This window comes from Eriocheir sinensis, chromosome 4 (genome assembly GCF_024679095.1).
Source record: "Eriocheir sinensis breed Jianghai 21 chromosome 4, ASM2467909v1, whole genome shotgun sequence".
NCBI lineage: Eukaryota > Metazoa > Arthropoda > Malacostraca > Decapoda > Varunidae > Eriocheir > Eriocheir sinensis.
The window spans coordinates 9,911,335-9,934,438 of record NC_066512.1 but is presented as its reverse complement, the minus strand read 5'-3'; the positions used below and the strand labels follow the sequence as shown (position 1 = coordinate 9,934,438).

The following is a 23,104-nucleotide window of genomic DNA, read 5'->3' as shown; positions in this document are numbered from 1 at the left end:
ACACGATCACACACCCACACGCACACACACACACTGGGAATACTGGGAGGATCGCGAAGCTCGGAGAAGCCTGCAGATATGCATGACGTCACGGAAATTGGAGGCGTGGGGGAAGAGAGGAATGTCGAAGAGACGGCAGAGAGTTGACTTCAGAGACGACGCGAGCAGGTGAGGACGCGTCTGGGGTCACGGTGTGAGGAGTGTAGGGTGTGGAGGTGTGTATGGTGATGGGTTTGAGTGACTTGTGGAGGATTGTGGGGAGAAATATGTTGTACTTCGGTGTGGGGGGAGAGAGAGAGAGAGAGAGAGAGAGAGAGAGAGAGAGAGAGAGAGAGAGAGAGAGAGAGAGAGAGAGAGAGAGAGAGTGTGTGTGTGTGTGTGTGTGTGTGTGTGTGTGTGTACAGGAGGTTTGGGAGAGATATGTGTGTTGTGTTAGCGTGGTGACGGAAGGTGTACAGTGGTACCTCGTGATTCGAACGTCTTTCAATTCGAACAATTCCCAATTCGAACACATTTATCAAACAAATTTTGTTCTCCAATTCGAATGTGCATCGCAATTCGAGCACAAAGAAACAGCTGCAGACGAAGCCACCAGTGTAGACAGGTCGGTGAATGTGATACTGCAGACTCCAGCCTCGAAAACCGCCAACCCACGACTGCCATTTTTTCCCGCACACTTCCTTGAAAAATAGCCCAATTCCGTGGGATAACAATGTGTATAACAGTAGTACTTAACACTATTTCATGTAAAATGACACCGATCAGGAAGAAAATTAAGCGACTAAATGCTTGTACCTAAACAAACTAGTGGATGGCTGTACATCAAACCTGACAACACGTGCAAGACACACTATGTTTCCTTAGTAGACAGGGATAATTGAGGTAAGACAGACCTTCTTCATAAAACTGTTTAACTTTGTTTGATTGAAAACACAAACAATTTATGGGTAATACTGAAGAGATATTGAAGAGATTGGTTATTATTCTATATTTACAAGTGCCTGGTTTTTTTTTTCTCCATTTTGCACCTATATTTTAACATTCTCACTTTACGTACGAGTTCAACAAACATTGATGCACATTCAAGTTTGAAATTTCACACTTCCTTAAGTTTTAAAATATACTAGAATATTACAATAACTAGACTTATGAATAATAATAATAATAAAGAAATATGATGCATGAACTTTATACCCGTTACCCCTCTGAATGTTGATGTCTCTGCCATGTTTGTTTACATCTCAAAGCAGTGCCGTCGAGTCTATAAGACAGACCAATTCTGGTAGGTCCCAGTAAATATTAAGGGTTTTAAATGTATTTATTTGAGTGATCTGGCCATAGGGCACAACATAAACCCATAAAAATGTAAAAAAAAAATGAGGATTTTTGGGCCTGGAACGGACCATTTTTTTGTACATTAATTTCAATGGGATAAATAGCTTCCTAATTCGAACATTCCCAATTCGAACAGCCCAAATGAACCAATTAATTTAAATCACGAGGTTCCACTGTATTTTGGTGTAACTTGTGGAGATATGTGTGTTATTGTAACATCTTAATTCTAAATATTAATGTTATTCTTGCAACTGTTGTTTGATTACCCCTTGTCAGAGCACAAACTGAGTGAAAGTCGACCTAGGTTTGCCCAGAATAGCATATTATTGTCTATCCCATACTGGGTTATTAACTGGCTACGTTAATTGTTGCAAATCCTACCTAACGTAATCCCAGCCTAGGTCATGACATAATTGCTCCGGTAGCTCAATCGGCTAGAGCGCCCCGCTGCAAGGCTTCACGGCCAAACAGGCGGCGGTTCGAGTTCTGCTCAGGCCGGATTCTCTCCGTTGACTAGGAGTGGTTACTGTCCCCCCTTGAGCAAGGGGGATGGGGTGTGTGGTGTGTGGTGTGTGAGCTTCTAGCAGTACTCAGAGATTGACAATAATGAGCATGCACTTGCTCGTGTCGGGAGGGTACCTGCTGGCGAAAGCGAGTTCAACTCGTGATCAGGCCGTGTTGAATTACACACACACACACACACACACACACACACACACTTCTATTTATGTATACGAACGGCTATGTATGAGTGACAGATTACGAGTATTAGCTAGGCTATTAAATGTAGTACGAAAAATATCTTTGATACATAACGTCGCCATTAAATCTTTGGTCCTCTAACAACGAAATGTGGAGGATGTCGTTTGAAGTACTTATCGATAATGGTCTTGTGTGTGTGTGTCTGTGTGTGTGTGTGTGTGTGTGTGTGTGAGAGAGAGAGAGAGAGAGAGAGAGAGAGAGAGAGAGAGAGAGAGAGAGAGAGAGAGAGAGAGAGAGAGAGAGAGAGAGAGAGAGAGAGAGAGAGAGAGAAGATCGCCTACGTTAAAGATGAAGTGGATGGTCCTATTTTTCCATTCTAAATAAGATGTCATTATTTGACTCGTGCCACAGAACTGAACTCTGACTCGCGAGAGAAAATATGTTGGTAGGTCAAAATTACTAAGGCTGCGCTTCCATAAATTCACATCCAGACCTCACTTTAGTAGCTATGCGACCCGCTAGTCAGAAGGACATCGTTTTGTATACGCAAGCCGTACACGTCAGTCGAATCTGCCTGTCTTGACTCTTACGGTGTGAACGATTTATTTTCTCTCTATACAAAACGAGCCAGGACTCACGACTCGCTGTGTCTCAACTCTACTCGACTGGACTCGTTTGATGTAACTTCTATAACCAGCGCTTGGGGACCGTCAGCTTGAGCCCTCCTGTATAGGTGCCGTGCAAAGGTTGATGATATTGTACGTAAAACTGTGTGTTCGTTAGATTGACAGCTCAAATGTGTGACGTGCACTCCGATAGAAAAGGGCATAGTTTGCTTCACATTTAGCTCTGTTTGATTTGCTTGGTGAGGGTCAGGCAGTCGCATTTACTGTCTTATCTGCTCAAGGTAGGTAGTGGACATAATAATAAAATTTCAGCAAAAATATATCTAGTTGGTTTGATATACATCGAGGAAGTTTAGTATATCACTTTGGTATTTTGATGGTTATGCTTGACAAAAGCAGAACATACGTATATACTTTTACCAGCTATTGTCAGTGTTAAAAGTTTTGGGATTTGATGGACTGATGTGGCGGGATTGTTTATGAGAAACGTTTTATCACAGTAATTATTTGATTTTTGTACCATGCTTCTTTAGGGCAACTGACTTCTCCAGGAGGTTTAAATTGTATTGTTTATCAAATGTAATTTTCTTGTTCTTAAACAGTGTGGCGACAAATGAGTTACAGTTTGCTGAAAAAAAAGTGAGTTCTTCGGAATGAGTCATGTTCACCTCGGTTAAATTGATATATTTATATAAACCTGATATAGTTTCCGTCTACCTAGATAACAAACTGTCATATATAAACCTATTTCTATGTAAAAAATACTTTGCGAAATTATTTTGTATATACGTATATATATCATATATAAATCTAAATAAGTCTATTCAGACTGCGTCGGCTGCAGCAGTGGTGGGCGAATGCGCAGGCGCTGGGCGTCGGACGTTCCAAGGCTGGGGTAAAAATCTTTCCCCTATTTTGATTATCTGGTAATGGCCTTTTTTGGGGTCCGAGGCGGCCAGGCTCTCGACGCTGCCATAAAGTCTCAAGGAAGGAACACCAAATGCTGCACTGCATCGTCTGTCTTGAGTGACAATGAACGACATGCAGGCTAAATGTGACCAACAGCGAGGTTCAATGACAGTTGGTCTTGCCTTTGTCTAGTGTGACGGGCATTTCATTATTAGTGGCACGCTCAAGATGAGACGTGGCTATCTCTCACACGACACTAAGTTAGAATCAGGAAAAAAATATGATTTCATTAGTTCCTGTTAACTAACTGCGAGGGTGAGGTGCTCCTCTCGAACTGACAACAGTCTTCAGGTATCATTGTGCACGCTTCTCAGTGTGCCCTTAACACCCTCCTGGCCTCATGCATGTCTATCTCACTCGACAACAGAACACTTTTGCAGCGCAGCCAACATCCCGATCATACGATTAGCTACTGGATTAATAAGCTAAATGCGTTTCTTTTCCTTTTTTTATTGTTGCACACACCTAGATAGCTCTCAGCAACACTCCTTTCATTGTGGATTTACGTTGAAGATATACTCAGTCGAAGGGTTATAATTGTTCCCCTTCTTACGCGACACAGGCTTAAAAGGTGTGCGATAAATATGATCTGTACGCTACTCTTCGTTGCCTCATTGGTGACGGTCAAGCCTTAATGCTGTGATTTAAAGTACACAAAGTAAATCATCTCAAAGTTTCCCAATATAAGCAGAGTTATGATGCCAAAACTGTTGGCGATTATTACTTTGCATATTATTGTATATGTATGTCTTCTTGGGCGCCCCCGTTCCATCCCTCCCCTCCTCCACCCACCCACAATTATACCGCGTCCCTTGCTCGTTCCTTCCTGGCCTCCGGGGCTTTTAATAAGTCAACAAACGATAACCAGCCCTGGGAGAGCCGCTAGCCACTACACACCCCACAGCTGGTACAGGTCAGGCGTGACCATCCTCACATTGCCCAGCCAAGGCAGACTGAGAAAACGAACAAGCTGCCACGAGCTTACTCTCCTACTCTGATCGCCTGGTTATTAGAGTTGGAAACTAAAGGACTCAGCAGCGGAGGTCATTAGCTCTGTAAGGGTTATTGGAGAACACTATTTTCCTCACTAAATGACGCCTAGTCGAGGCCAAGAAGTCTAAACACAGAATCCTTAGTCGAGGCTCGACAGGTCTGTAGTCACAACTGCTTCTGCGCCTTCCAGCACTCAAATAGGTGCGTACTCTATCGACTCCTAAGGGATAACAGTACTAATAATGAATTCATGACGTTGCCCTGACGAAGCAGGAGTTCCGCTCCCTCCGAGGCGAGTAGTGGCGTCACCTGCTGATGCCCCTGGAGTCGGTGTCTGAAGGGGCGGCGTCAGCGGGATTGAGAGCCGTGACGTCACACTGCAGCATAGCCTCGATGTTGTAGGCGATGGTGCCGTCCCGTCCACACGCTTCCGTGAACTCATCTAGCGTGATGACTCCGTCCTTGTTGAGGTCCAGTGTCTGAGAGGGGGAGGGGGAAGAGGGGCGCTGAATAACTTTTCAGAGAGAGAGAGAGAGAGAGAGAGAGAGAGAGAGAGAGAGAGAGAGAGAGAGAGAGAGAGAGAGAGAGAGAGAGAGAGAGAGAGAGAGAGAGAGAGAGAGAGAGAGAGAGAGAGAGAGAGAATTTCAGATAATACAACGATCGGGAATTCCGGAAAAGATGGTTATAAAATACCAAGTTTACTTTTAAGCAATTATTAAGATTCCTGGCGCCTAGGCAGGTTGGTAAAGTTGCAGCTGATTGGCTGCACCGTTCTCTCGCAGACACTAATGTCGGACCATATGCAAGATGGCGCCACTATGAACACTCGCCTGCGCCAGAACGGGCTGGGCCGACCATCAGGCCCCACCTGAAAGAAGCTTTGGGCCGACCATCAGGCCCCACCAGGCGCAACAGGCAACGACGTAAAAAAAAAAATAAAATCTTGTATGCTCGAGTGAGATGTTTTTATATTATATGCCATAGCTCGCCTCATACACGAGATAGCCAGTTTTGGTTGACGCCATCAGACTCAGCAGTGACATTAGAATCAAGATGTATTGTAAAAACTCGACAAAACAAAACAAAAAAAATGGTATTACGATGAGTTGAACTGTGAAGATGTTAAAAAAAAGTTTAAAACATGGTTTACTTATGCCCGCTGTTTTCAACAGTTGCTCATTAACTGCAGAAGTATATTATTATGTTACGTAGGAAAATCTCTTGTGAACACGACAGTCTGATCAGAATGCAGATAAAGCACCACGCATTGAAAACACAGAGTTATTTATAGCAACATGTCACTCGACACAACCATCACGGCGCGCGCGATACAAGGCGTGTCGAGGCAGAGTGAAATTAGGCACTAAACAACTGCTGATTAGAAAGTTTTGTTGTATAAGTATTGATGATGAGGAAACTGACGTTGAATGTATGTAACACGCCATTATCTTCTGAGTAAAATCAGATGGAATAAAGGAAGATATATACAGGAGCAGGCTACAGTTATTGCTACATAACATTTGAAATACTATGTACATCTTTATCATTACTCGTTTTTATTTAGTATTTGACATTATTCGCGTATTTTGCTATGATGATGAATCTTATGATGAAACTCTGACTTTGTTTTTTTCCTTCTTTGTAAATAAATAAGGACACACTAAGTATTCTATCCTCTTGAACACCTTTTATGTCTGAAAGTATCGCTGCAAATAACCAAAACGGAGCATTGATTTCCTTAAAGAAAGTGTTCTAAAGCACGAAAATACATATTACAGACAATACCACTTACATGTGATATTCTGATAATCTGCGAAAAGGAAATGTGCCACCAGCACACCAACAGAGCGGGAGATCAGCAGTTGTTTAGTGTCTAAACTTCAGTCTGCCACCACACGCCGAGTGTCGTGCGCGCCGTGATGGTTACGGCGAGTGACATGTTGCTATAAATAACTCTGTGTTTTCAATATGTGGAGCTTTATCTGCATTTTGATCACACTTTTGTGTTCAAGAGAGATTTTCCTACGTAGCGGTATAATATATTTCTGCAGTCAATTAACAACTGTTGAAAACAGTGAGCATAAGTAAAACATGTTATAAACATTTTTTAACATCTTCACAGTTCAACTCATCGAAATACCACAATCTTTTTTGTTTTGTCGAGTTTTTAAAATATGAGGTGAGCTATGGCATATCATAAAGAAACATGTCTCACTCGAGCATGCAAGATGTGGTCCGACATGAGTGTCTGCGAGAGAGCGGTGCAGCCAGTTTAATCAGCTGCAACCTTACCAACCTGCTAGTTTCAAGAACAAGGATAGTACGTAGATGGTGATGAAAAGACAGAGTGATCCTACCACTCAACCGACCGGTCAGGAAACCAGCTAGTCAATTATTTAAAAAGTCACTCCATTCTTTGTCACATCGCAATTCACTGACAGAATACGGCATGGAAAATCTACTACTACAAAAACATTTTTCATATATTTTTACATGTTACTACACTTATTTAGCAAATCGCCCATGTTGACGCGAAGGTTGTGTTGACCGTGTTGTGCTTACCGTGAAGAGGGTCTCCGAGATATGGACCGAGAGTATATTTTACCGCATGGACCGCTCGTCGTTCTAATCATGGATATTGCAATTCTTTAAAGACTGAGTTTTGATCTTAACTTGAAAAGTCTTCAATTTTTGGTCCATACACTGTCAATTATACTGAAAAATCGTGTCGTTCCTACTTTGGAGATGACTTTAATAATCATCTGAAGCTTGTGTTATTCTTACCGTGAAGAGCGTCTCCACCTTCTGTCCCACCGTCTGTTCGTCCACAGGGGTGTCGGTATGTTTGCCCATCAGATCATACACCGCCTGCACCACGTCCGTCATCTCCTGCCGCGTGATGCAACCGTCGCCGTTCAGGTCGTAGAGGGAAAAGATCCACTTGAGGCGGTCGTCCAGTGAGCCGCGGGAGAGGCGGGAGAGGAGTTTGATCATGTCCTGTCGGGGAGGAGAAGGGTGAGAGGGGTGGTGGTGGTAAGGGTAATGATATTGTGTGGAAGAAGCTTTATCGTAATCCTGCCAGGGAGAGGAAGAATGGTGGTGTAGAGGCTGATGATGCACGTGAGAAGCTTGATCATATCCTGCTTGGAAGAAAGTGGTGGTAGTGTGGTCCATGATTATGCATGTCGAGAGAGAGAGAGAGAGAGAGAGAGAGAGAGAGAGAGAGAGAGAGAGAGAGAGAGAGAGAGAGAGAGAGAGAGAGAGAGAGAGAGAGAGAGAGAGAGAGAGAGAGAGAGAGAGAGAGAGAGAGAGAGAGAGAGAGAGAGAGAGAGAGAGAGAGAGAGAGAGAGAGAGAGAGAGAGAGAGAGAGAGAGAGAGAGAGAGATATTGATATTGATATTGATATCTTTATTGGCCATTGATATAATATAATATGTTATAAACATAAACAGTAATAGTACAGCCCAGGTCTATTAAGCAAGAAGCTTTTGTATGGACCAGTTTTAATGAACAAAGAAAAATATAAGACATGCAAATGTTTTGGCCTAGTTGAAGACAGTATCTATCATGTATAAGACATAAATACTGCACATTTTAGTTTATTGCCAACTCACACAAATACATGTACATGCAGACCCACATATGTACATACATAATCACATACATTGATACATACATACATATACACATACATATACATACATACACACATACATGCAGCCTAGCATACATATACAAATACATACATAAAGAAATACACATATACGTTCATACAAACAATACACATACACACCATATACATACATATGGACATACATACAAACATATATACATACATACATACATACACATATACACATACATATACATATACACATACACACATTCATACGCATCCATATATATACATATGTACATACATACACACACATACATACACAAATACATACACACACACATACATATATACACATACATACACACATACATACATATACATATACATACACACACATATGCATACATAAACACACACATACACATACACATATACATACATACATACATACACATATACATATATACACACACATATACATACACACATATACATTCACATACACACACACATACATATACATACATACATGTATATATAGTATTGTAAATAATAATAGTAGAAAAAAAAAAATAATAATAGTAATAATAATATTAACATGTCTGATTATTGTTCATAACTTTGCGATAAAAATGATTTAATTTTGCCTTTAAATGTATTAATAGAAGTGAGTGATTTGATATCCTGTGGGAGGTTGTTCCAGTGTGTGACGCCCCGCACTCTCACACTGCGCTGAGCCTGGACAGTGCGACAGTACGGTACTCTTAGGTCATGTGGTCGTCTTGTGTTGATGTTATGAGACAGTGGCTGGAATATGTTGGTGGGATACACATGTAATGCTTTGAACACAAAGAAACAAGTCTGAAGTAATATAAGATCTGGTAATTTGAGAAGCTTGTAGTCACAAAAGAGAGGGTTGGTATGTTCATATTTTGATTTATATGACATTACCCTAATAACTTTTTTTTGTGCAACAAATAGTTGGTCTATAAGTGTTTTGAATGCTCCTCCCCAAACTGCTGAACAATACAATAAGACTGGATATACAGTAGAATAATATACTAGTTTTAGGGAATCTTTAGTTACATTATTTCTAATTCTATATATTACACCTGTGACTTGAGATATTCTAATACTAATTTGCTGTAGGTGAGCTTTCCACGTTAGGTTTTCGTCAATTGTTACACCTAGGAATTTTATGTTGTTGACTCGACTCAATGATTTATTATTTAATTGTGCATCAATATTGTCTTGAATTGAATGTATGGAACTAGATAGCATATAGAATGTCTTTGAAATATTTAGTGTTAATTTATTAGCAGTAATCCAATTTGATACATTTATTAGTTCTTTATTTAGAATTGCAATAATATCTTTAATGTTGTGACCCTGTACATATATTGTGGTATCATCTGCAAACAACAAAAAAAATAATTTAGTACTTGTGTATATTATATCATTGACATATATTAAAAAGAGAATTGGTCCCAGAATAGACCCTTGTGGAACACCGAACCTGACCGTACTGTAGGAAGAAGATTTGTTATTGTATACTGTAAATTGTGTTGTGGAGGACAAATAGCTTTTTAAAAAATTATGAGCTTTTCCACGTATGCCATATATACTTAATTTATGCAGCAAAATGAGAGAGAGAGAGAGAGAGAGAGAGAGAGAGAGAGAGAGAGAGAGAGAGAGAGAGAGAGAGAGAGAGAGAGAGAGAGAGAGAGAGAAGAAGAAGAGAAGAGAAGAGAAGAGAGAGAGAGAGAGAGAGAGAGAGAGAGAGAGAGAGAGAGAGAGAGAGAGAGAGAGAGAGAGAGAGAGAGAGAGAGAGAGAGAGAGAGAGAGAGAGAGAGAGAGAGAGAGAGAGATTTACAAAGATATTCAGACCACAGGACTAGGTGGTCTGTCCTTAAACCTACCGCAAGTGAAATTAAATGAAATCAAATGCCACCAAGAATATGCATTTCTAATTTAGTAAATATTAAACTGAAGGAAATGTTCGTCGAGCTTATTTTTAAATGAGTTAATCGTACTGTACTCGACCACTGAAGGTAGGAACTTATTACATTCTTGTACTACAATGTTGGTGAAGATAAAAGGGTGGTCTGAATTTATTTGTTGACACTTAAGTTTTGTGCCATTTTTTCTCGTTCGAAACGTGTCGTCGATCATAAACAACTTGGATTTGTTCACATTCGAAGACAGTTCAGTATTTTGAAACATTCGATCAGTTTTCCTCGGAGGCGAGTTTCTCAAGAACGAGCAGCTTATGAGATTAGAGCCTGCCATCGCAAGGTTTATTGCGCAATGGGATTATCGTTGTTGCTCTACTTAAACACCTTCTAATTTAGCAAGTCCTTCGCATGGTGAGGAGGCCAATACTGTACCGCATACTCCAAGTGGGGTCTGACTAAACTACCATACATTGGAAGTATTAAATCTTTATTCTTGAATGAGATGTTTCTTTTAATGAAGCCCAGCATTCTCTTCGCTTTACTTGCTGCGCCGATGCATTGCTGTGAGAATTTAATGTTTGACGCGATTTTGACACCAAGGTCCTTGGCACACTGAACGCTTTTGAGTTTAACGTCGCACATTTCGTAATCGAACGTTATCTTTTTCCAACTTGAAGAACCTGGCACTAATCAAAATTAAAGGGCACCTCCCATCTATCAGACTAAGATGAAATTTTATGCAAATCTTCTTGGAGTCTTTGTCTGTCTTCGTCTTAGAGGCCCGAATTACCAATCATTGTGTCGTTAGCAAATTTACTATTAAGATAATCAAGTCCAACGTCAACGTCGTTGATAGAAATTATAAAGAGCACTGGGCAGAAAATTGAGTCTTGCGGGAAACCATTATTATAGTGACAGGCTCCCACTTTGAGTGAACTCCTTCAATCACCACTCTTTGCTGTCTATTGTTCAACCAATTTGCGATCCTTTGGTGTACTTCAAATTCAATACCTACTAACGGTTTCAGGGGCCGTGTTCCCCTGTTTTTCGCAAATAAAACTTTAACAAAGCGTCGGACAAGGATGTTATTTTGGCAGTGGATGTTTGAGACCCCGACCTAGTGGGCAAAAATATGATTTGGTGTCACATGTGGATAATGAAGCACTTATAAGAGTAAATTTAGGGTAAACTTGGCTGAAAGTTAAAGGCACTGTGAGCGAGGCTAACCCCGCCCCGCTCATCTTCTCGTGACGTCGATGTGACGTTTAGCTCTGACGTATGAGTAATCATCCATCCAATCAGCAATTATGTCTTACTGCTTCACACACACACACACACACACACACACACACACACACACACACACACACACACACACACACACCGTAGCAATATTTAATCTACTGTAAATATGGATGTTCCTTATATGGACTATCAGTTGGGGAGAAACAGTTTTACTCGAAGGAAATTACTTATCCTTTACATGGAAAATGTGACTATTGGTAGTACATGCTGCATGTATGTAAGCGAGCAGTAGTTTCTGGTTTCATCCCTTGTTGGTTCACCAACCTCCCCCATACCCAACCTTTCCTTCCTCACACAATCATCCCCACCCAACTACCCAACAACACCTTTGTCGTTGGCGGGGCTAGCCTCGCTCACAGTGCCTTTAACTTTTAGCCAAGTTTACCCTAAATTTACTCTTATAAGTGCTTCATTATCCACATGTGACACCAAATCATATTTTTGCCCATTAGGTCGGGGTCTCAAACATCCACTGCCAAAATAACATCCTTGTCCGACGCTTTGTTAAAGTTTTATTTGCGAAAAACAGGGGAACACGGCCCCTGAAACCTTTAGTAATTGCTCAATTTTATTAAATAATTTATGGTGTGGAACATTATCAAACCCTTTTTGAAAATCAAGATAGACTACGTCCCGTGATTTGGTTACGTCATAGTCTGAGAAGAGGTTATTATAAAAGGTCAGTAGGTTTGATAAGCATGATCTCTTGTTACGGAAGCCATATTGTGGATCCTTAATTGATGAGTGGCTTTTAAGGTAACTCAGTTTTGTCTAATTATGCTCTCGAGTAGCTTACCTACTACTGATGTTAGACTAATGGGCCAATAATTGCTCGGTACATTTTTGTCTACTTTCTTAAAAATCGGTGTTACATTAGCCATTTTCCAATCCGAAGTGACGATGCTTTGTCCAAAGGACATATTAAATAAGGATGTGAGATGGGAGAGTATATATTTCGGTATTCGTTTCTATATGGTATGTATATTGTCTGGTCATGGACTTTTATATATTTTAAGGGATTGGAGAGCATTAAGAACTTCATTAGAAGTTATTACAAAATTGGGCACGGTATGAATGGGATTATCAGTAATACTAACGTCGTTGCTGATGATGGTGGTAGTGGCAATGGTAAGATTTTGACGCACAACATATCACCACAAGGGGGTGCGGGGACTGTTTCTGTCTCAAACGAGGGTAGACGGCCTAAACATTGACCTATTTTGATTTTTTTTGTTTATTTATATATGCCCCACGAAACATTCTAGAGTTAAAGTATGGGCTTATCTTTGTATTCATTCATAATTCTACGGTTTCTATTTCACATAATTGAGTGAAATTGTAGTATAATAAACACTCACAAAATCTGTCACTAGTAAAATTGAAAGCAATATTGTAAGTTACGCCTACATGAAATATACGTAAATAGATAAATTTGAATGCTCACGAAAGTCAGAATAAGGGGCATCACCTGTCTTGTGTAGTAAAAACATGCTTATTTGATAAATCTGATACCCGAAACATGGCGTGGGCTGCTTCCAGACATTCGAAAACATCGTAACTTAGTGCGGGGATTTCGAATGTGAAATGCTAATGCGAAGAACATGCCTACACATGCATGTGCTCTTGCCGACTGCAAGTCTTATTCATGGAAGAAACTAGATAGATGCTCATGTATGAATAGGCTGAAGGATAGGGCAACACCTCCATCCCAGAAAACACAGCCTCCTACAGGGTAAGAAACTCACTGAATCCACGTCTTGTGTGGAGATGTTGGGCGCGCATAATGTTTAACAAGTTTGTAATGTGCTGGCTTTCAGTTACTACTATGTATTTCAAGGCCCGCGACATATCGTTTTATTGCAATAGCGTCTAAACTAGGTTTCTGACACCGACGTAGTTAGGAAAAATATAACCAAGTATCTACTCTGCTTCATTAGGGTAGTTGTCTTAGAGACATGCCAGCAAAATCTGATAGAAAGGCGAGTCATCAAAAAGGCAAATGGCAACTGGGGCACTGGGAGCGGGCTGCTGAGATGTGTCTACCATGACGTATGGCCGTGACGTGTACTCTTGCCACGCCCACCAATCATTGACTACTAAATAATGTAAAACGTGTACTCAAATATATCGCTCTGTGATGGAGTTTAAGGATACTGAACCGTGCTTGTGTAGGAATGAATTCATATTCGACCTCAGTTGAGGCTATTACCCTAATACAATTAATTAAGAGGAAACTGTACCCTGCTACCCGGCCATTGATTTACCTAGGCATAGTATCTTATAATGTTATGTCATAATGGTATATATATATATATATATATATATATATATATATATATATATATATATATATATATATATATATATATATATATATATATATATATATATATATATATATATATATATATATATATATATATATATATATATATATATATATATATATTGTCGTTTTAGGGTAGTTATGATACTATTGGGATAATGAAACCTGCTGCATTTATAATAGACATTTTCTTGGATTATGCGGATTCTTGGAGGAGCATATACATGCGCTATGAAGTCGCCTGACTGAGGAATGGATGGAGTTGATGGGATGCTCATAATTCATTATGAACAGTTATTGCATTGTACATTAATTGCAGCACATAGTAGCTGAGCATTGTTACAATAACAGAGCGATATGACCATGCTTGGCAAAGTCAGTACCCATACAGTAAACAGGAGTGTAACACGTGCACCAGGCAACGATCGCTCACAACTCCGACTACCATCCAACCCCAAAGGCCAGTCGATGCTCAGGTGGCAGGGGTACGGTGCCCTGTTAATTAATTGTATTAGGGTAATTGCCTCAACTGAGGTCGAATATGAATTAATTCCTATACAAGCACGGTTCAGTATCCTTAAACTCCATCACAGAGCAATATATTTCAGTACACGTTTTACGTTATTTATAATAGTAGTCAATGATTGGTGGGCGTGGCAAGAGTACACGTCACGGCCATACGTCATGGTAGACATGTAGTGCGGCGACGGCCTGATGAACGAGCCTCCCATAACCCAATTAGCCAGTGGGGTACCTCTTTGGCCGACTCGGTAAGGAGTGGCTCTCCCGTCACGCTGGTTGCGGGTTCAATCCCAGGCAGCCGGGGAATACCCTCTCCCTGATCTTGATAAATTTCTCGTGTGTTTCGATACACGCAGAGGACGTGTGGGACTGAGAGAGTAATAGAAAAAAAAAAGAATAGAAAATCTCGTCATTAAACTGGTGGCATACGGTGGGCATCCTATTCTGCAGTTCTGTTGAGTTTCTCCGAAGGGGTAACAGGTAGGATGGCCCATGCTTTCCGAGGGTAATAGAAAATGGGAAGTGTTGGAGGTATGTCTCTACGGGGACATTGTGAAATTGTGCACCAAAATGGGTCACTGTCTAAAGGACTCAACACACAGATATTAATCTACATAGGGGGGAAAGCCGTGTAGTGCGGCGACGGCCTGATGAACGAGCCTCCCATAACCCACTTAGCCAGTGGGGTACCTCTTTGGCCGACTCGGTAAGGAGTGGCTCTCCCGTCACGCTGGTCGCGGGTTCAATCATAGGCAGCCGGGGAATACCCTCTCCTTGTTGTGATTAATTTCTCGTGTGTTTCGATACACGCAGAGGACGTGTAGGACCGAGAGAATAATAGGAAAAAGAGAATAGAAAATCTCTTCTTAAAGACACACCTCAGCAGCCCGCTCCCAGTGCCCCAGTTGCCATTTGCCTTTTTAATGACTCGCCTCTATCAGATTTTGCTGGTATGTCTCTAAGACAACTACCCTAATGAAGCAGAGTAGATACTTAGTTATATTTTTCCTAATTACGTCGATGTATGAAACACAATGTGTTTTAATGCCGTGTCAGTCAGAAACCTAGTTTAGATGCTATTGCAATAAAACGATATGTCGCTGGCCTTGAAATACATAGTAGTTCCCTGTTGCCGTCAGTTAAGGGTCCAGTCCTATTTTTTATCTCCTTTCTGTTGTATATGTAATTGAAAACAGACCGGAGTAGTTACACAGTTGGCAGCTTTGCCTGACATGCTTGTCTTTCACTCGTCGGCTGGCTTCATGATAGTCTAATATCTTCGGTCATGTGTTGCACTTTTTTTTTTAGCCTATATTACAATTTTTTTTCTTTAACCTAACGTTTGATTTCGCTGTTAAACCAAGGTGAACTTTTATTAATGTTGTGTCGCTTCTCGCAAAAGGAGACGAATGTATTCTGCTGCGTAATTTATTTTTAAGAGAGAGAGAGAGAGAGAGAGAGAGAGAGAGAGAGAGAGAGAGAGAGAGAGAGAGAGAGAGAGAGAGGTTGATGATCACATGGGGAAAGTTACTGTGGTGATAGTGTTGCTTGTGGGGGTAATGATTCTGGTGTTAGGTGTGATAGTAAAAATTGCTTGTCGACTCGGTGCTCAACACCGTTTCACTGGCCCTTGACCTTGTGGATAAGGACCTCATTACCCAAGGATACAAGGCCTGTGTGGCATCTAGGCTACCACTTTTCTCCGGGTATTCATTTACCGACCACCCCGAATAGATGAGCCATCTGGTGCGTTCACTACGCTAGGTGACGACTTTCGAGCCAGGATCGAACCTTGTCCGCGGATTCAATGCTAGGCGTTCTAACTATAATAGTATCTACGACTGAGGTGACGGCAGTAGTAGTGATGACAATGATTGTGTTAGTAATGGTTGTGGAATAGTTTGGTGACGGTGGTGTTTGTTGTGGCCGTCGAGGGGTGAGTGTTTTTCTGGTGATAATGGTGAAAATGAATATATTGGACAATGGGTGATTACTGAACGAGCTGATATGTGGGCGAGTGGGGATGTGGTGATACTGTCGGTTTGATTTTAAAAGGAAACCGACGGGTTTCGGACCTGTAAATCGTGTTTTGGTGGTACATGTGTCGCAGTTTTTCGATCGAGAAAGACAGAAATCCCGAAGGCCACCTTTATATTAACAACACCTGCAATTTTCATTTATCAGTGTCTTTACATTGATCCATATTTGTGGTGTAATTCATGAAAATACAATAAAGTGCTCAGTAAAATCCCCCCTTAATAACAACAATGAAGGAAGAGAACCCTAAACAATGTTTGAAGACTTTCCCGAGTGCTAGGCGTGACGTAGCCGCAACAGCTGCGTGAGAGATATATGCGTGACCGAGTACACATTATGTACTTATGTATTCATTACTTTGATATAGGTACACCGCAGTAGGTATGTTTTTTTTCTCTTGAGTAGTGAAATGTAAGGAAATATATTATCCAAAAAGAATGTGTTAGTCGTCCATAAAATTACTGACGTATATTGTTGCGTTTTCTGTCATGAAGGTATTGGCGGCGTTGCCATAGTTACCAAAGGAACACAAAGGAACACAAAGGAAGAACAAATAACAGCAGACCTGCTGGTCCTTACGAGGTTGTTTGTGACAAGCTACACTAACTATCTAATCAAAGGTGGAAGATGAAGGACAGTAAAGGCGAAGGCTCCTCCCCACCCCCCATCCCTCCAGCCAAAGCTGGCAGGAAAGGAAAAAGAACCATGCAGCATGGAAAAACTGCATGGAATTTATGTAGGAAAGAGGAAAGAACTACCATTACTGCTACCACTAACCGGGCGATAAAAGCGGACAAGGACACCGGTATTCGAAAGAACTTAACGTTATTACGACAATGGGTATTATCTTAGTTGCTGGTTGGATTCAAAACACTTGTCTAATCTATTCTTGAAGGCCGTAACTGTTGTACTATCAACGACATCACAGGGTAGAGAGTTCCAAACATTAACAACTCGATTGAAGAAGAAGTGTTTAGTTTCGTGCGACGAGAATCTTTTACCACTTATCTTCAAATTGTGATTTCTTCTTGTTCTATTTGATCGATCAATTGTAAAGTAATCTTCCGCATTAATATCACTGAATCCTTTGAACATTTTAAACACTTCTATCAGATCGCCTCGCATTCTTCGTTTTGATAGGCTGAATAAATTTACTTCTTTAAGCCTTTGTTCATATGACAAATTTCTCAACCTAGGAATCATCTTTGTTACTCTTCGTTGAACCCGTTCCAACTTTTCTATGTCTTTTCTGTAGTAGGGAGACCAAAACTGTACACAGTACTCTAGACGGGGTCGAACCAACGAATTATACAGTTTTAATATTACTTTTTCGGATTTATTATTAAAGACTCGTCCGATGAAGCCAACCAATTTGTTTGCAGTTTTAACTACCTCTGAACAATGCTGACCGGGCTTTAAATCGCTTGATATAGTGATTCCAAGATCCTTTTCTTTACTTACTGCAGAAAGTTGTTGGCCATTCATTACGTACCGAACGCGATTGTTATTTTTTCCGATGTGCAACACTTTACATTTGTCAACGTTAAATTTCATTTGCCATTGATTGGCCCAACGTGCAAGTCGATCTAGATCTGATTGTAAAGCTTCTTCGTCGAGTGTCGCAGTTACTTTACTAGCAAATTTTGTGTCATCAGAAAATTTTGATACTTAGCAAGTGAGCCCATCATCGATATCATTAACATAAATTAAGAAGAGCATGGGGCCAAGCACTGATCCTTGAGGTACGCCGCTTTTGACATCGAGCCAATTAGATGTTACACCGTTTAGAACTACTCTCTGTTTCCGCTCAGAGAGCCAGTCCGCAAGCCAATTGTGAACGTTTCCCGAGATACCGTGCGCCAGTAGTTTGCTGAGCAATCGTTTTTTTTTTTTTTTTTTTTTACATTGCAGCCTATTGCGCCGGTAGGCTTCTTCCAGGTGGATCCTGATGGTCGGTCCAAGGCTTCTTTCCGGTAGGTCCTGATGGTCGGCCCAGCCCGTTCTGGCGCAGGCGAGTGTTTATAGTGGCGCCATCTTGCATTGGCTCATGCTGCCCTCCCAGAGCTCATCTTTGATCCTAGAACTAGAGTCCGGGTTGATAGGTGGTCTTCTGGACAGCATGTGGGTAGTTTTGAGCCACTCGGCGGCGGCTGAAAAATCCCAGCTTGGTGGCACCGGGCGGGGATTGAACTCGCGTCCTCCTGAACACGAGGCCGTTACTTTGACGACTCAGCCACCTTATCAAATGCCTTTTGAAAATCCAGATATATGATATCTACTGATCTGCTTTCATCGAACACCTCAAAAATATAATGAAAAAAATCAAGTAAGTTAGTCAAACACGAACGTTTACTACGGAAGCCATGTTGCGAATTATTTATCATATTATTTTCTTCGAAGAATTTCACCATATTGTCGCGAATGATAGTCTCCATTAACTTACAAACAATAGATGTCAGGCTAATTGGTCGATAGTTTCCTGGATGAGACTTGTCCCCCTTTTTGAAAATTGGTGTGATATTTGCAAGTTTCCAATCCGACGGAACTTTTCCAGCTGTTAAAGATGTATTGAATATGATGGAGAGCGGTTTACAAATTTGATGTTTGATTTCTTTTAAGACCCTAGGGGTAATTTTGTCTGGACCAGGAGCTTTGCTTACTTTAATCTTTTCAATTGTGCGTAGAATGTCACTTTCTACGATGAGCACGCCACTTAACATCTTTTCGGCCCTTCTAACCTCCGGCGGTTGAGGTGATAAACAATCTTCGTCGGTAAATACGGATGCGAAAAAGTTATTTAGGATTGTAGCCATTTCATTTTCATCGTTCGTGTGGTTACCATTTTCATTAGCAAGCGGTCCGATACCACAAATGAGTGACTTTTTATTATTTACATAGCTGAAAAATTCTTTAGGATTAGATTTACTTGTTTCCGCTATATATTCTTCAAGATTTTTCTTGCTTCGTTTTATTAATTTCTTGGTTTCGCGGCGAATTCTGTCCAACTCTAGTTTGTCAGCCTCGCTCTGAGTTGATATGTATCTACTGTATACGCATTTTTTAAGAGATAGGCTATTTTGAATTTCGTTATTCCACCATTTGGGTTTCTTCTTAGAAGCTGAACGTCTGTTACGATAGGGTACGCATATGCTTATGGCATTGTTCAATATTGTGGTGAAGGCCCCCCAAGATTTATCAATATCTGTTTCCGCCGTAAGATAACCAAACTCATCCCTGCTGCAATCCTAAAGCTTGTTACTACTGAAAACATCAGTTGTGGTATAAGTAGCATTTGCCTTTTGATTTCTAGTAAAAAATAACATGGAAGAAACCAAAACTAATTTCAATATATTTTTCATTCATCTATTTATCGCATAGATTGGTACTGAACTTAGGAGTGCTTGACGTTGTCAGTGGACAGTGGTTAAGGACACCATGACCTCCACCCGCTATGACAGCTACTCTGACTCGCTATCATGTGCTCCAAAGTCGAGAGAAAGGACTTATTTACAATGTGAACAAGTATTTTTTTTTTAAATAAAAGGCTAACTGAGACTATTTCCATTTTCAACGGTAGGTTTATTAGCGCTGTGGCGAGGCAATACCCTATTCGGGCCCACCCAAAAGGACTTCATAGCCGAGTCTCACCACAGGAATGCTGAACACAACACTGCGGTTACGTTACGTGCCTCGGGTTAGCTCACGTTACTCCTATCCATATCACGATCACAAACCCTTAGACCATTTCATTTCATTTGTAATATGGCCTTATATAATGACGGTGTTGATGTATGGATGTTCTTGTGTTGTTAGTGGTGAGAGTGGTGGTGGTTCTGGTTGTGATGGTTGGAGTTTTGGAGTGCTGTTGGTTATTGTTGTAAATGAAAGCCGCCTGGTCGGCGTGTCGAAACCCCTCACCTCGTCCATCCACCCACATAATAAAAAAAATAAAAATAAAATAAACAAAATATAAATAAATAAAAAAATCTTAATTTCATGAATTATATACTATAGTGTTTTTCACACCAAAATGAAAGCATTATATGCCATCTCGCAACGTGTATGGTAAAAAAAAGTGTATATATCCATGGGAACTAGATTTTATTGGAGATAGATGCATAGATTAATTTCCGATATGATGGTGGTGGTGGCCGCATTTGGGTGGAGGAGAGGGATATGGTGTCTGTTGTAAGGGCCGTGATGTTTATTCATGGACTGGGGAAAATAAATACGAAAGTAACTAATTCGTAAACGACGAGAAAAATCATTATGTAAGTGACTGGCGTGTTTGTAAAGAGGAAAATTAGGCAACATGTTTACAGATCGACAAGGAAAAGTTGGGCTGTAAGGAGTAAGAACAAAACCTGGAATGAAAAGGAATGAAAAGAAAAATGTTGAGTTGTGTCATGTCTAAGTCAAAAGAGGAGGAGGAACTGCCGTAGTGAAGAGAGCGGGAATCTGAAAAGTTGTGTGTGTGGGAGTAAAGGGAACTTGTCAAACTGCAGGACTAATGTTGAGAGGGTTCGTGTGATTAATTAGCTGGGGCGCGTAGTAGGGCTGGTCGATGAAATATGAGGGAGGGAGGGAGAGGTAACCAAAGGAGGGTTGAGGCAAGGGTAGGGATGATGCAGAAGGGGGGAGAAAGTGTTTACCTACCTCGAAGTTGATAATGCCCGTGCTCTCCTTGTCCAAGTTGTTGAAAACGTAGTGAGGGTACTTGCTGGAACTGGCTGTATGGAAAGGTGAGAGGAAAATGTTAGTCTCTCTCTCTCTCTCTCTCTCTCTCTCTCTCTCTCTCTCTCTCTCTCTCTCTCTCTCTCTCTCTCTCTCTCTCTCTCTCTCTCTCTCCACACACAGGCGGGGGTTGTGTCCGCTTCTCGGGGGGGTGTTGGTGTGATGTGAGGTTCAAGCCATACCCGTCACTTGAGTTCCAATGGCTGGCGATCGCGAGTTCAGCGTGTAATCAGACCATGGTCAATGATACTCTACGTCAGTGGTTTTCAAACTATTTAGTATGACGGCACACTAAGAAACACTAATATTTTTGCGGCACACCTTCCTTTATATATATATATATATATATATATATATATATATATATATATATATATATATATATATATATATATATATATATATATATATATATATATATATATATATATATATATATATATATATATATATATATATATATATATATATATATATATATATATATATATATATATATATATATATATATATATATATATATATATATATATATATATATATATATATATATATATATATATATTAAGGGTATATATAGGCAGGAGATTTTCTCTGATACATGTTTTGTTAAAAGTGATGGCTAGGTTGGCGTTTATTTTTTTCTTCAATGTACTTTCTTTTTGTCTTAGTAGTGTTCTATTCTCTTTTGATAAGACTCAGACCTATACACCGTGCGCTGGAAGAACAATGGGGCAACACAGACATCGACGCCGCATTGAAAGAGAACATAGACAAACTTTATAAGGAGATAATAGACCAACATAAAAGCTCTATCATCAGAGCTAACCAAATGAAACTGGTGAAACTAAATGGCGGCCACATCAAGCATCCCCGCCCCATTAAGGGCTACATCAACTTAACAGAGAAGACACTCACAGCAGATCAAGAAGAACTCCTTGACATGGGCCTAAATTGCCATATCATGTCAAAACCAAGAAAATTCCAGAAGCGGCTCGAGTGTGAAGTACTACTGGACGACGCGGAGAGACTTGCGAAAAAAGGCGAAATTACCATCGAGCCGACGTTTAAACAAGAAGTCATCGCGGAGGCGGGAAAAACAAGAGGACCCTACAACAGCAAGATAATTGAACCAAGACACCGGGACGCAGCAAAACAACTGAAAGCAGACCACAACATCACCATCAGGAAAGCAGACAAAGCTGCCACCTACGTCATCATGGAAACTTCCGAATACCTACAGAAGATTGACGACATACTCAACGAAACTACAAAATTCAAAAGAATAACCAGGGACCCAACGGAAGACCTCAAGAAAAAAGTAAACAAACTGATAGTCAAAAACAACATTGCCAGCAGAAGTATCAAACTAGAAAAGCTCTCTGGTGAGTTCAGCATGGGTTATTGTTATGGGAACGTCAAGACCCACAAACCAGGCAACAAACTCCGGCCTATCATATCCCAAATACCGACGCCGACCTACAACCTAGCGAAACAACTGTGCAGCCTCCTGACCCCCTACGTACCCTCCACACACAACCTACAAGCATCGTCAGATTTTCTCGACATCCTGAAGACCAGCAACACAAGAGGAAGAGTTGCTTCCCTTGATGTCGAATCGCTCTTTACAAACGTACCTGTGAACCGCACCATCAACTACATCATCGAACGGGTATACCATGACAACTCTAACACCCCCATCGACATCCCCGAAGCCGTCCGACGAGATCTCCTGGAATGCTGCACAAAAGAAGCTCCATTCACCTGCCCACGCGGAAACAAGTACTGCCAGATTGACGGAGTAGCCATGGCCTCACCCCTCGGAGTATTACTGGCAAACTTCTTCATGGGCTGCGTCGAAGAAGAAGAGCAATCCTTCAACACAGAAGTATTCGTCAAGCCCACAAACCCCGGACACTGCCTCAATGGAAGGAGTGAGTGTCCACAAAGATACAAAGACTCGACAATCGGCGCATATGTC

The 23,104-nt window shown here is 40.8% G+C and overlaps 1 protein-coding gene across 1 annotated transcript in view; it reads right to left on the bottom strand.

Annotated features, from left to right (window-relative positions):
• Positions 1-4,441: 4,441 nt before the first annotated feature.
• Positions 4,442-23,104, bottom strand: part of LOC126982173 (Kv channel-interacting protein 4-like) — a 32,960-nt gene continuing 14,297 nt past the window's right edge. The window contains exons 3-5 of the mRNA XM_050834007.1: positions 21,046-21,119; positions 7,410-7,622; positions 4,442-5,104 (exon numbers count right to left, since the gene is read on the bottom strand). Of these exons, the coding sequence (XP_050689964.1) occupies positions 4,931-5,104; positions 7,410-7,622; positions 21,046-21,119 (461 nt within the window). The 3' untranslated portion in view covers positions 4,442-4,930. The remainder of the gene's footprint in view (positions 5,105-7,409; positions 7,623-21,045; positions 21,120-23,104) is intronic.